Here is a 14,754-nt window from a genome sequence, read left to right on the forward strand (position 1 = left end):
AAGCAGCTCTGTCCAAAAGCAAAGGACCATAAGGGAATTCTCTTACCTGAGACTGGTGAAAGGCAGCTTCTGAAATCTTGTATTGCTTCAAAAAAAGCTGCATATAGTAAAAATTAAAGACAGTACTCATCATCCCACTCCCCAAAGTAGTCATAGAATATGCTAGAGCATTGGCGTGAACTCGTCCAAGCTTCATTTTCCTTTCCTTAAAGGACTTCTTCCCTTTATTCTAAACAAAAGTAAAAAGACAGTCATTTTACAGTATTTGCTAAAACTATCTCAAAACAAAAATCTCTTAGATTCCAATATATTTAATTATCTTGAGTTATGTGGTTAAGTAAAACCAAATAATTTTGAATGACAGCACAAAACACTATTAAATAAAAAATTAGTATGGGATCTTACAATGGATTGAAACTGATTAGTTAAGTCTTTACTCAGAAAAAATGTGATGCATATGGGAGAAGCACAGAAATATCCATAGGAAATAATGCAGTGAAGTAAGTAGAACCAAAAGAACAATATTCATAATGACTATAACAATGGAAACAAAAAAAAATCAAAAGTGAATGTAGGGGTAGCTAGGTGGCTCAGCAGATAAGAGAGCCAGACCTAGAGAGAGTATCAAGTCCTGTGTTCATATTTGGCCTTAGACACTTCCTAGCTGTGTGACCCGGGGCAAGTCACTAAACCCCAATTACCTAACCCTCATGGGTACTGTCTTGGAACCCTGACTTAGTATCAATTCTAAAATAGAACAATCACAACTCAAAAGAAGAAACATGAGGAGACACGTGCATCTACTCTCAACCCCTGTTTGTAGAGGTGACAAGGTTCCCAAGTGTACAGTGTATATATTTTTAGACTTCTTCAATGCACTAATTACTAATACTGATTTTTCATTTTTTTAAAATTTGTCTTTCTAAAAAAACACTTGTTATATGAGATGGTTCTCTGAGAAGAGGTGGGATATTCAGAAACACTATGTTGATTTTTAAAAAGGGTCTTTAATCAATTTTAACACATCTTATTTCACATATTGCTTACTCTGGAAGAATATAACAAATTATTTTTCATATTTATAAAATACAACTAGTACTAGTATGTGAGATACATGGTGTGTTAAAAGCAATATACAAAATGATATTTTTTAACATCAAATGTTGACAAAGACTATTACTATTTGCTAAGGAAATTTACTTTATGGAAATCAGCCCCCCAAAAGGCAAAAAACCAAATCAGACAGCAGAGAGATGTGTAAGCCAAGAGCAATGCCAGTTTAGAATATAAACTCTTTTTGTAAAATCTTATGGGTGATGGGATCTTGAGGTGAAGTGGCTTAGTAGATGGAAACTCAGGAGATGGAAAATTTTGGGTTCAAAACTGTCCTCAAGGCACTTCTTAGCTGTGTGATCCTGGACAAGTACCACTCTTTTGCCTTGGAACCAATACTTGTATTAGACAGAAGGTACAGGCTTTAAAAAAAATCTTATGGATGATGATGGGGAAAGACTGTGAGCAGTAGTAACCCCTAAAACAAGGAGTAGTAAAGGGAAAAACCAGTTTTCAGAAAATCTGGTAAGAGGGCCAGTTCATTCAAAATCAAGGCTCATAAGGATAAAAACTGTAGGATCACAAACTGAAAAGAAAAAGTGGGAAAGACTTGTCAAATTTTCTGCAACATTTTTCTTTATCAATAGCAATAGAGGCAGAATATCTGGACTCTAATATATAGATGGAAAGAGCCACTAAAATTGGTTAAGGATTCACAAAGGAGTTCAACACTACAGGTGACAAAATTTTGAGATTGCTAAGGTGCTGATTCTCAAGATACTACAAAGAAGAAAGGATACAAAATAGTAGGAAAAATCATAGACTTTATGCTTTTTAAAAAAGATTATGAGGCTATATCATGAGGATGCCAATAACTGTCACCAATGCCTCTACTTACTCATCTCTACAAAATCTTTTTAAGACTACATATAGAATTACATCCTTACATAGAATAAGAATTACATTCTTGAAATTCTTGGGAGGGAACAAGCAGACTTTTGCAAGTAATATTCTATAGTAAACATATTTACAGTAACACAACAGACTAAAAGGTGCAGGAAATATAAGATCTCTTTACAGAGGCAGAATTAAGAAGGCAGAGTGAGAAAAAGCATTTTTGCCTAGCTCACTCAGATCTATAACACCCTAAAAAAAACCTACCAGACTAAATTCTGATTGAGAAAGCCAAGAAAAAGTGGTAAGTAATTTTTTCAGCCTAGAGCAGCTTAGGGAAAGAGAGGTTGGAAGCTACTTTACCAAGTGAGGAGCAGGTATAGGAAGAATCACGACAAAAAGAAATTCCAAGAGATCTCTGAACTATTGGTAGGTGTGAGGTGCCAGCTGGTGGCTCTGTCGCCCATTATTCAGGTCTAGGACATGGTTCTAGGGAGGAGAGCAGCCAGTAGAGTGTGATTCCTAGCTATCTATGTACTGAGCAAGGAACAAGTTCCAGAAACAGCTGTGTAGCTATAAGCCCAGGAATCGAGCAGGGACTCAGATGTAACCTTTAGCCTATAATGGAATAACCAGGGTCACAGAACAAAAGGGAGCCAGCACTCCCAGTGGACTAACAGTGACTGAGTGTAGTAGCAATCCAATAGAACACAGCCATAGATAAATCAACAGACCCAAATCTGGGCCAGGAACTTTTAAGGCTCACACCAGGAGAGCAGCGAAAAGGTCTATCCTTAGATCATATACATTATATACACACTTCCAAAGAACACATGATGAAATATGCTATTCATTTTGGGATACTGAAAAGAAAATTAACAGCTATGGGTCAGCTAGGTGGCTCAATGAATAGAGAATGAGGCTTGGAGATTAAATCTATCCTCAAAAACTTAATTGCTGTGTGACCCTGGGCAAGTCACTTCATCCCCATTGCTTAGCCCTTACCATTCTTCTGCCTTAGAACCAATATATAGTATTGATTCTAAGGTGGAAGGTACAGTTTAAAAATGATACTTAAAAAAATAACTTCTAGAAAATTGGCCATATAGAAGAAATAATTCTATTGATTCCATGAAAAGACTTAAAAATTAGAAGAAAATGAAATATCTCACAGGAAAAAACAAATGACTTGGAAAACAGATCAAAATAGGTAATTTAAGAATCACTGAATTATCTAAAAATCATGAACAAAAACAAGAAAGTCTAGATGGACATTATAGTTCAAGAAATAATTAAAGAAAACTGCCCAGATATCTTAGAACCAGAGGGCAACAAAAAAATCTATTAAGCTATGCTTATGCTTTGACCCAGTGATTTCACTATTAGATCTATACTTCAAAGAGATCAAAGAAAGAGGGAAAGAATCCATATGTACAAAAATTTTTATAAGAGCTACTTTTGTAGTGGCAAAGACTGGAACTTGTGAAGATAACTAACAATCGGAAATGGATAACCAAGTTGTCATATATAATTGTGATGGAATATTCTTATGCTTTCAGAAATGATATGGGGATGGTTTCATAAAAACCTGGGAAGACTTATATGAATTGATACAAAATGCAGTGAGTAGAACCAAAAGAACAATTTACACATTAATAATAGCAATCTTGTAAAAACAATTAACTTTAGAAGACTTAGTAACTCTGTCTAACATAATGACTATTTACACTTCCAAAGAAATGATGAAATATGCTATTCACTTTTAGATAGAGTTGATGCATTCAGAGTGTATTTTCTTCTCTTCTTTTCTTTCGTGTTTTGGACATGGCCAGTTCAGGAATTTATTTTGCATAACTATACCTATTTTTGATGGATTTTGTTTTTCTTGCCTTCTCAATGAGTGGAGAAGGGACAGAATTTGGAATTAAAAATAGACTTGATTTTTTTTAAAATTGGGGAAAAAAGAGGTAAAAGTAGAAATTAAAAGAATTCACTGGTCACTTCCTGAAAGAAACTGCAAATGAAAATTCTCAGGAATATCATATTAGAAATCCAGAGCTCTTAGGTTACAGAAAAAGTTCTGCAAGCAGCCAGAAAGAGAGAATTTAAGTTTTATAGAGGCATAGTGAGGATCATACAAGATTCAGAAGTCACCTCATTAAGGAACAGAGAGCTTCGAATATGATGTTCCAGAAGGCAAAAGAACTAGGTTTATAGCCAAGAATAATGGAAATAAATTTGGAAATCATCTTGAGGCAAAGCATAAAATAGGGAAATATATGCTTTCTATATGCAAATTTTTGTTCTTGTCACAGAGAACAGCCAAAACAAAGTTCAAATACAAGGGAGAGTGCCAATATATGATGAAGTCTTCCAGGTTGACCTGTTTGAGGATATTATTTTTCTGATTACATTAAGCTCTGGAAAACTGTAGTTTCCTGAAAGAGATCTATAACTGAGTTTGGCCTAACTAGCCACATAGGAAAAAATCAAGTAGCTGGAGAAAGCAGAAATCAGAAATGAACTTTCCTGAAGGTCAGTCAGCTCAGAACAACATATGATCAGTAACCATGAGAAAGTGACTCCCTTACTAACAAAGAAGTTAGTATAGTGTACGTGTGCTAATGTTAGGACACAACCCTCTGGACAGTTTTATCTGCCCATGAAAGTCTAAGCCCTGCTTTGGCTACTCCTTGCCTCTGCCACTTGTGAGCTTCTCCATCCTGTGCCAATGGCTATCATTTTCTTTCTTTCTTTTTTTTAAATTTAAATTTAAATTTTTAATTTTTATTTGGTCATTTCCAAACATTATTCATTGGAAACAAAGACCATTTTCTTTTCTTCCCTCCCTGCCTCCCCCACCTCTCCCATAGCCCACACGCGATTCCACTGGGTATCACGTGTTCTTGATTCAAACCCATTTCCATGTTGTTGGTATTTGCATTAGAGTGTTTGTTTAGAGTCTCTCCTCAGTCGTATCCCCTCCACCCCTGTAGTCAAGCAGTTGCTTTTCATCAGTGTTTTTACTCCCACAGTTTATCTTATGCTTTTGGATAGTGTTTTTTAGATCCCTGCAGACTGTTCAGGGACACTGCATTGCCACTAATGGAGAAGTCCATTACCTTCGATTGTACCACAGTGTCTCAGTCTCTGTGTACAATGTTTTCCTGGTTCTGCTCCTTTCGCTCTGCATCACTTCCTGGAGGTTGTTCCAGTCTCCATGGAATTCCTCCACTTTATTATTCCTTTGAGCACAATAGTATTCCATCACCAACATATACCACAATTTGTTCAGTCATTCCCCAATTGAAGGGCATCCCCTCATTTTCCAATTTTTGGCCACCACAAAGAGTGCAGCTATGAATATTCTTGTACATGTATTTTTCTGGCTATCATTTTCTAAACCTGCTTTAGGGCCATAGTTTGTTATTTTGTAATTGAAAATTCATTTGAAGAATCCAAAAAAAGGGAAAGAAACTTTATTAAAGCAAAGCAAAGTATCATTGAAAAAAATATATAAGATATACAATGGAATGTCCCGTACCCCAAGCTAATGACAAATCTGGCTTCTAGACAATAAGGCTCGCTTGCTTCAATTATTTTGCATCTGATCATCAAGGTTATGTCTCATTAATGGACATTGTTTTCTTTGTGTCTTGCACCCTATAAAAATTGCATTGTAATTTCAGTCTGACGCAGCTTTCACTAGGAAAGTCTGCCCTGGTCAGTAGATTCATTTATTAATTAATAGATTAATAAATAAATACTGGTTCCATTCATTTGAACTTTTGGATGCCCAGACTGGCTTTATAAAGTGCCCCACTTCAGAAGAATGCCTGTTGTCCAGATTAAGATATACAGCTAAATGGACAATTAATAGTCCTTCAGAGGGCATGTGGGTATTTGTATGTATCTTAGATAGTCAGTAGGCCCCAAAATGAATAACTGGTTTATTTCAGATATTGTATAGTGCTTTTAATCTCTGTAAGTTTTTTCCTGTCACAAAGAACAAAATCCTACCTGTTGTCCTCTCTCTGCTCATGCCTAAATTATACTCTCATTAGACTTCCTACTTCTCTGCTACTGAAAGGTGATGGCAAAAGTAACAAGATTATGCTGAATGACTCCACTACACATTTACGCCATTTAATCTTACCAGAGACTTTCTAGCAGCAAGGGAATCTATTTTATTCTTCCCTAGTTGATTCTCACTCCCAAGAGAGTGTTCTGAGCCTTCTCTTTTTGAGCCTATTCTGGTACCTGTTCTCCCCTACCTCTCAGCAAAATACCCAGCCTCATACTTTACTATAAAGAGGCCATTTTTGGTAAGTCTGTATTCACCTCTAATCTACATCTTTAAAAAACCCTTTTTTATCAAATTCAACCTGTTTTCTAGTTCCCCTGCTCTAGCAGTTTGCCTCCAAACTCATCCCTCATTTTTAATTTTCTATCTCTCACCACTGATTAGCTCTTTCCTCATTACCTATAAACATGGTCAAATCTCCCATATCCTTAAAAATTTTCATTTTACTATCCCCTCTATTCCTGTATGATATTATCCTGGGGGCAGCAAGTTGGCTCAATGGATTGAGAGCCAGGCCTAAAGACAGGAGATCCTGAATTCAAGTCTGGCCAAGACACTTCAAAACTGTGTGACCCTGGGCAAGTCACTTAACCCCCATGGCTTAGCCCTTACCACTCTACAGAAGGTAAGGATTAAAAAAAAAAGGCATTATTCTACTAGTCAATGTAAAAGTTTAAACAATTTATGGTATATAAATGTAACATAATATTGTGCCATACAAAGGTGTCAAGCTGCCATTCCCAAACTAGGTTAAAATATAAGTGGGAAATATTTTTAAATAAATAAAAATACAACAAAACACAAATAATTGTTAAGATGTGATTTTCTAATTCAATAAGCTCCCCACAAGGATCATTGTGTTTGATTTAGTTTCTATTTGAGTTGACACCACTGGTGTTGTAAATAATGATGAATAGAAAAAAAACCTTGACTATCAAACAGAAGATTTTATATATTATCCTAAGAGGTGAGAGGGAACCACTAGAGTTTACTGAATAGACGGGTGTGGATGTGAATTTTAGGAAAATCACTTTGGCAGTTGAATGAAAGATTGACTGGGCTGAGGAGAAATTTATGGCAGGCTGACTGCTAGCAGGTTATTGCAGGTGTGAAGTAATGAGGGCCTGCACTATGGTGATGGCATTCTCAAGAAGCAAAGGAGGCATAGTGTAATATTTATAGCCACTCTTTGTGGTGTTAAAAAATTGGAAAATCGATTAGGAACAGATGAATAAATCATGGTATCTGATGGTGATGGAATATTATTGTGCTGAAAGGAATTCCTGGAGGAATTCCATGTGAATTAGAACACCCTTCAGGAATTGATGCAGAGCAAAAGATGCAGAACCAAAACATTGTACCCAGAGACTGATAATATTATGGCACAATCAAATGTAATGGACTTTTCTACTAGCAGCAATGGAACAACCCAGGTCAATCCAGAGGAACTTATGAGAAAAAATATTAATTGTTCATGAGTAGGATGAGCTAACATAATGTTTTCTCAGTTTAGATCTGATTTTAATTGTGTGAAAAGTGTTTTGTAGTTGTGTTCATATAATTCCTGTATTTGTCTTGGTAGATAAATTCCTAAATATTTTATATTGTCTAGAGGGATTTTAAATGGAGTTTCTCTTTCTAACTCTTGCTGCTGCATTTTGTTGGAGATATGTAGAAATGCTGATGATTTATGTGGATTTATCTTGTACCCTACAACTTTGCTAAAGTTATTTCCAATAGCCTTTTAGTTGATTTTCTAGGATTCTTTAAGTATTTCATCATAACATCTGCAAAGAGTGATAGTTTAGTTTCCTCATTACCTACTTTAATCCCTTCAATTTCTTTTTCTCCTCTAATTGTTAGTGCTACTACATCTTTACAATGTAAAAATTAAGTTGAACTAAATAACTTAATCCTAAATAATGGCTAGGTCAAAGGAAAAAAAAAACATAGAAACAAAAAATCATTAAAGATAATGACAACAATGGGCAACTGGATAATGCCTAGGTTTGGAGTCAGGAAGATCTGAGTTTAATCTGAGGTCAGACTATGTGACTCTGGGCAAGTCACTTAACCCAGTTAGCCTCAGGCCTAATCTCTTGAATTCTTGGCAAAGTTATTTCTGTGACAGATTTGTTTTAAGTTGGAGTTATAGTCTGTGTCTATATTCTCTCCATTGACAAATTATAAAAGTTATTAGAAACTATTTTATTCCATTACATGCCAATAAAACTGATAGATGAAAGGATAAATATTTACAAAAATGTAAAATATGTGGATTATTAGAAAAAGAGATAAAGAACTTAAATAACTTCATCTTAGAAAAAGAAATCAAACAAGCCATAAATTAATTCCTAAAGAAAAAATAAAACAGAACCAGATCTATTCACAATATATCAGATATTCAAAGAGCAATTCATTCCAAAGGCACCCAAAATGTTTACAAAAATAGAAAAACAAAGAACTCTACCAAATGTTTTCAATGATACCAATATGTTCTTGATAACTAAACTAGGGAAAGATGAAATGGAGAAAGTAATTATAGATCAATATCCCTAATGAATACTGATGTAAAATTTTTAAATAAAATGTTAGCAGTTACAGAAATATATCAATAAATCAACAAATATTTATTAAATACTTATTAAGTGCTAGGCATTATACTAGGTGCTGGGGATAAAAAAAAAAGGCAAAAGATGGTCCCTGTCTAAAGGAGTTCACATTCTAATGGGAGAAGACAAATAAAAAGAGGCTGAAAGCAGGGAGAGGAAAGGGGACCCACTGAGTGTGGTGGGGCATGATTAGAGTCCAGAGGAGTGCAGCCAGGTAGGAAATGATAGGAGGGCTGCTGAGGTTAGTAACCTCCTTAAATGAAGAATCTAGGAGGAGCTTTCTACTCTACTCTCTTCAATCAGAAGGAAGGGGGTACTGAGGAGGAATGAATTTCAGAGTTGATAGAAGCTTATTACAGGGTGTTCTTCAGTCTTTCCTGCCCTTAGAGTAGCTTACTAAAAGTGGGGGGAGGTTTCCATCAACTGGAAAATGGCTGAACAAATTATAATATCTTAATCTACTGAGTCACCCAGCTGCCCCCTAAAAGTAGTATTTCTTTTAACTTAAAACTTTTTATTTCTTTTTCTAGTATAATTTCTTTTTTTTTTAATATATTTTATTTGATCATTTCCAAGCATTATTCGTTAAAGACATAGATCATTTTCTTTTCCTCCCCCCCACCCCCCATAGCCGACGCGTAAGTCCACTGGGCATTAGATGTTTTCTTGATTTGAACCCATTGCTTTGTTGATAGTATTTGCATTAGAGTGTTCATTTAGAGTCTCTCCTCTGTCATGTCCCCTCAACCTCTGTATTCAGGCAGTTGCTTTTCCTCGGTGTTTCCACTCCCATAGTTTATCCTTTGCTTATGAATGGTGTTTTTTTCTCCTGGATCCCTGCATTTGTTCAGGGACATTACACCGCCCCTAATGGAGAAGTCCATTACGTTCGATTATACCACAGTGTATTAGTCTCTGTGTACAATGTTCTCCTGGCTCTGCTCCTCTCGCTCTGCATCACTTCCTGGAGGTTGTTCCAGTCTCCATGGAACTCCTCCACTTTATTATTCCTTTTAGCACAATAGTACTCCATCACCAACATATACCACAATTTGCTCAGCCATTCCCCAATTGATGGGCATCCCCTCGTTTTCCAGTTTTGGGCCACCACAAAGAGCGCAGCTATGAATATTTTTGTACAAGTCTTTTTGTCCATTATCTCTTTGGGGTACAGACCCAGCAGTGCTATGGCTGGGTCAAAGGGTAGATATTCTTTTGTCGCCCTTTGGGCATAGTTCCAAATTGCCCTCCAGAATGGTTGGATCAGTTCACAACTCCACCAGCAATGAATTAATGTCCCTACTTTGCCACATCCCCTCCAGCTCTAGTATAATTTCTAAGACATTTTGTCAAAAAAGTTTTCTCATCTCCTTAAAAAAGAACCTACCAAAAAGCACATTCTTCCTTCCCCTTCCTACTTTTCTTCTTTCTCTCAAGTTTGCCCAGGATGGGAAAGTTGCTGCCACTTAGCCTGTGAAATCCCAATATTGATAGGCACTGACCCTTTAATCTATTCCATTAATCAGCCTAGTCACCTCTCCCTCTCATGAGTTCACCATATTGGTCTTGCCCTTTAGTTCAATCAACTGACTTAGCCCACTGCAGCACAGAACTCCTGAACCCAAAAGATCCACCAGAAAAGACACAATTCCAAGCAATCAAGAACTTGAACTTTCCAAGTTGTATTGTTGTATAAAACAATATTTCAAGACACTTTCTTCACATGATTCCCAATAAGTTTATTTTCACCATAGAAAAACTGGCTATTCTTCTAATCTTTGTAAGGGTTGTGTCTGAGGGGAACTACAGAAGAGTGTGATCCATTGATCTCTGCAGGTCCTTGAGATCCTTTTAGGGGTCCACAGGATCTAAACAATTCTCACAATACTAAAACAATATTTGACTATTACTCCTCTTTTCCAACTACATTTCTGTGTGAAGTTGGATTTCCTTCACAGACTTTAAACAAAACAGCATAACCCAAGAGACTGAATTCAGAAAAATGTGAGTATACAATTATCACCTATTAAGTCAGATATTAAAGAGATTTGCAAAAATATATAAAACAATGCCACTCTCCTCACTAATTTCTTTTGTTTTAGAAATGTTACTTTTCATAAAATGTTTAAATGCAATGGGTTTATTGTTATTTTTTAAATGAATATTTTAAAATTTTATCCATTTTTATTTCTAATATGATAAATGTCAACAGATATAGCCAATTTAAAAAGTTTTTTGGGGTTCTCAATGATTTTTAAAGAGTATTAAAAAGTCCTCAGTCATTTTAAGAGTGTAAAGAGGTCCTCAATAATTTTTAAAAGTATAAAGGAGTCCTCAACAATTTTTTAAAGTGTAAGGGTTTAAATAAACAAATAAATAAATAAAGTGTAAGGGCAGCTAGGTGGTTTACTGTATTGAGAGCCAGGTCCTGGGTTTAAATCTGACCTCAGATGCGTCCTAGCTGTATGACCCTGGGCAAGTCACCTAACCCCCATTGCCTAAGCCCTTACCACTCTTCTGCTTTGCAACAAACAGTACTGATTCTAAGCCAGAAAGGCAAGGGTTAAAAAAAGTATAAAGGGGCCAGAGTCCAAAAGGTTTGAAAATCATATAGAAGATGAGCTTCCAAGTATAAACCATAATTAGCAAATAATAAATCCTGGCAGTTATGCCCCCAAGAAAGTTCTTTCTAGGGTCAATTATTTTTTAAATTGAAAGTGGTTTTTAAGGTTTTTTTTGTCTGTGATCTAATATTTCTGGCTGAATACTGTCAACTAAAATACGAGATGTCCAAAACAGAGATAAATTTTTTTACCAAGTAATATAAAGTAATTTTTTTCTTTTATAATTCTAGGACTCAGAGACAGGAGCTTTGTTGTTCTTTTTTAAAATTAGAAGTTTATATTTTTAATAAACATGGGAAGAAAAACATACTAGAGTTAATCTGATAAATATTAACTACTGGTAGAGCTCATAAAGTCCAAAATACCAACTTCATATACAAACTAGAGTCTCTTTGTTTTTTTCCTTCTGGATGTTTGAAGAATTTCTGAATTGGATTAGCTATTTTTCAGAGAAAGAAAAAAGAGCCCAGGTAGCTAATTTTTCCCTATAGAATATCAGTTCATGAGACCTAACACTTTGGATCACTTTAGAGTCAGCATAAAAGAGAAAGGAAGCAACAAATCTCCAAAAAATCAACCTTTATGCTATTATTTCAGTGACAGATAAATTTTTTTTCCAACTGATGTTATTTAACCATTTATTTCATTCTCCCCCTGGACTTGCGGAGTAAAGACTTGACTACTAAAAATTATACCTACTTCTATGGTTTAAACAGAACCAGAGAAAGCTTGCCATTTCCTATAGAATGAAAATAAAACCATTAGTGTTATTAGAGGCTGTTCCAAGCTTTCTGAGCTTTTCCTATAAAGCTTGGAGGATCTTCTCTAAGTTGTCATGAATGCCTGCTGTCCCCTTTGCAACCTTAAGGTGGAGGGTGCCCCACAGTATCTATCTATAATCTTTAAGATATAACATTGGGGGGGCGGGTATTTCCTCTTCTAACATGTCACTGATTTAGAGGTATCAAAACTTCTCTTTGGAAAGAATCTGAAACTCATTTGCATTAAGGCAAAAGTTTATAGCAGGAGTCCCCAAACTTTTTACACAGGGGGCCAGTTCACTGTCCCTCAGAGCGTTGGAAGGTCAGACTATTAAAAAAACTGAACAAATCTGTATACTACTTTCTGGGATAGCAGAGGCTGCAGCGCTGGCTGGGATGGGCCTGTCACACCTTGCACAGGACCATCCCTGCCACCACTATACTGGGCAGTAGTATACACAGTATGGAATCCCCTCTCCCAGATCTCTGCTCACCATGCTGAAGTCTTCTATTGTGCAGCCACATAATCCTTTGTGCGGTGCCTCTTTCTCCTTACTTTCAGAACAAGGCACCAGGCAAAGGATTATGCCACTAGAAGCAATACTGTACCTGGGTGATGCTGCTTTGCCCTGTGCCACTACATACAGTGCTCCTCCAATGAAATGAGATGCTCCTTCTGGAAGTGCGGTGGGGGGCTGAATAAATGGCCTCAGGGGGCCGCATGTGACCCCCAGACTGTAGTTTGAGGACCCCTGGTTTATAGGGTAACCCATTTTATTTCTGGGAATACTTACACTTTAATAGTAATAATAAATTTCAGATAATAATCAGAGATAGGGGAAGGATTTGGTCACATGAAAAGTAGCCTACTTTATTAATACCTAAATGAGGCCCTGGGAACATGTCAGGTTTGGAGTAAACCTGTTCCAATTTCTTAAATCAGAAAGACCTTCATTCTAATCTAACTGCAGATACTTATTAGCTATGTGACTCTGGGCAAGTCATTTAAACCCTTGTTTGTCCATGGCTTTCTCATTTATAAAATGAACTAAAGATGGAAATAGCAAAACACTCCAGTATCTTTACTAAGAAAACCCCAAGTGGGGTCACAATGAGTCTGACACAATTGAAACAACTTAATAACTTCCATATAATTGGTTTCCTTCATAATTCTAAGTATTTTATTCTATGCATTTAAAAACATTATTCTGAGAAATATTCTATAAGCTTCACCATTGAAAGGGGTCCAGAATACAAAAAAAGTTAAGATCCTTGGATCAGACATCCTTAAGGTTCCTTTACACTATAAGTACTATAGGTCAATTCAGAATGGTTTTAAATAGTTCTCTAAGTTGAAAGAGAGTTCATTGATCTTAGGGTAAAAGCTAGTAAAAAATCATTAAGTAGCAAGTTTGCCTTAATGTCAGATTTCTCTTATCTTCCAGCACTTTCCTCAATGGAGACTTTTCTCCTTTACCTGAGGTGCTTTTATATTTCTATTCAAAATCTTCCCAGAAAAGGACCTAAAATATATTCAGATTAAAGTGTGAATGACTAAGGATAGTTTAAAATTGTATATATTTCTGGGAGCATTTTTTAAAAAATGGATTAATGAAGTTTTAATAGTAAAACTTTCAGGTATAATGACCCAAAGAAAGGTTTTTGTCAGGGGAATAGGTTTTTCTTCAGAACTCCTTGAAAACATTCTACCTAAGCCAGGTGAAGGGATCACTTCAGATCTTGTAATACATATTATATAAACCGAATGGCATTATTCAAATTTGATCATGACCAGTGCACGCCTTGGAGGAGGGAAGGTTCTGCCAAACTCTCAAGTCAAGACAATAAAAGAAGTACAATGGCCCTATGAAAAAAGTGATGGATTGGGGTACCTGTCTGACCATTGGGTAAATCACATTACTTAATCAGGCCTCAGTTTTCTAATCTGTAAAATGAACGTATTGGACTGGTGACCTTCAAGGTCCCTTCCAGCTCTATTCCCTAACGATCTAGGTTATGACAAGAGAATAGCAAAAGGAAAGTTGTTTAATAGCAGCTCCACTTTTCAAAGTCCATAGAAGCAGGTGACAGGAACTGCATCTTTAAGACATCCCTTTCTCCCCAAGGAAACCCCATCTCAGGGCACCAGGTGATTCTTAGCTTCTTCTCCCTCTGATTACACTACACACTACTCTATCAACAAGTCACCTTCTCCCCTGCACATCCTTTATGCTGTAAACACCTCATTTCATCCTCCTAGAAATCAAAGATCAACTAGTGGAAGAGATCTCGGAGGACATCCAGTCAAACACCCCTCATTTGAGAGTTGAGGAACCCGAGGCCCAAGAGAGTAAAGTAACTTGTCCAAAGTCACACAGTTTCAGAGGCTAGGTAAGAACCTAGATTCTCCACATCAAATCAGATTGCGTCCAAAACCGATCCACCACAATTTCTGAGGCCCGTCCCTCCCCTCTCTATTCTGTTCTTTATAATGGACCTCCATCACCTCACTCTCCATACAATATGCCTCTCATCTCATTACCTTCCTCATTCAGCACCTCCTCACTTCCCTCCGATTTCCTCAACCTCACCCCTTCTACTGCACATTTCTCCCCTCACCCTTACGCAATTATACATCCAGCTGGGACTCCAGAGCCCACCTAGTACAACACCACCATTTATAATTGAGGAAACTGAGGACAAGACGAGGGAAATGTTTCGTGCAG

General features: G+C 36.5%; 1 protein-coding gene across 5 annotated transcripts in view; it reads right to left on the bottom strand.

The window, feature by feature from the left end:
• Window positions 1–14,754, bottom strand: part of LOC100026848 (transmembrane protein 180) — a 51,740-nt gene that overhangs the window by 36,528 nt on the left and 458 nt on the right. For 3 of the 5 annotated variants that reach the window (XM_007498244.3, XM_056806536.1, XM_007498245.3), the window contains exon 2: window positions 47–229. The exons of 1 other annotated variant lie outside the window; for it this stretch is intronic. In XM_007498244.3, coding sequence (XP_007498306.1) covers window positions 47–196 — 150 coding nt within the window. In that variant the 5' untranslated portion in view covers window positions 197–229. Of the gene's footprint in view, window positions 1–46; window positions 9,286–14,754 lie in introns of those variants that run through there. One more of the 5 variants, XM_056806534.1, reaches the window with a different exon arrangement.

This window comes from Monodelphis domestica, chromosome 7 (assembly GCF_027887165.1).
Source record: "Monodelphis domestica isolate mMonDom1 chromosome 7, mMonDom1.pri, whole genome shotgun sequence".
Classification (NCBI taxonomy): domain Eukaryota; kingdom Metazoa; phylum Chordata; class Mammalia; order Didelphimorphia; family Didelphidae; genus Monodelphis; species Monodelphis domestica.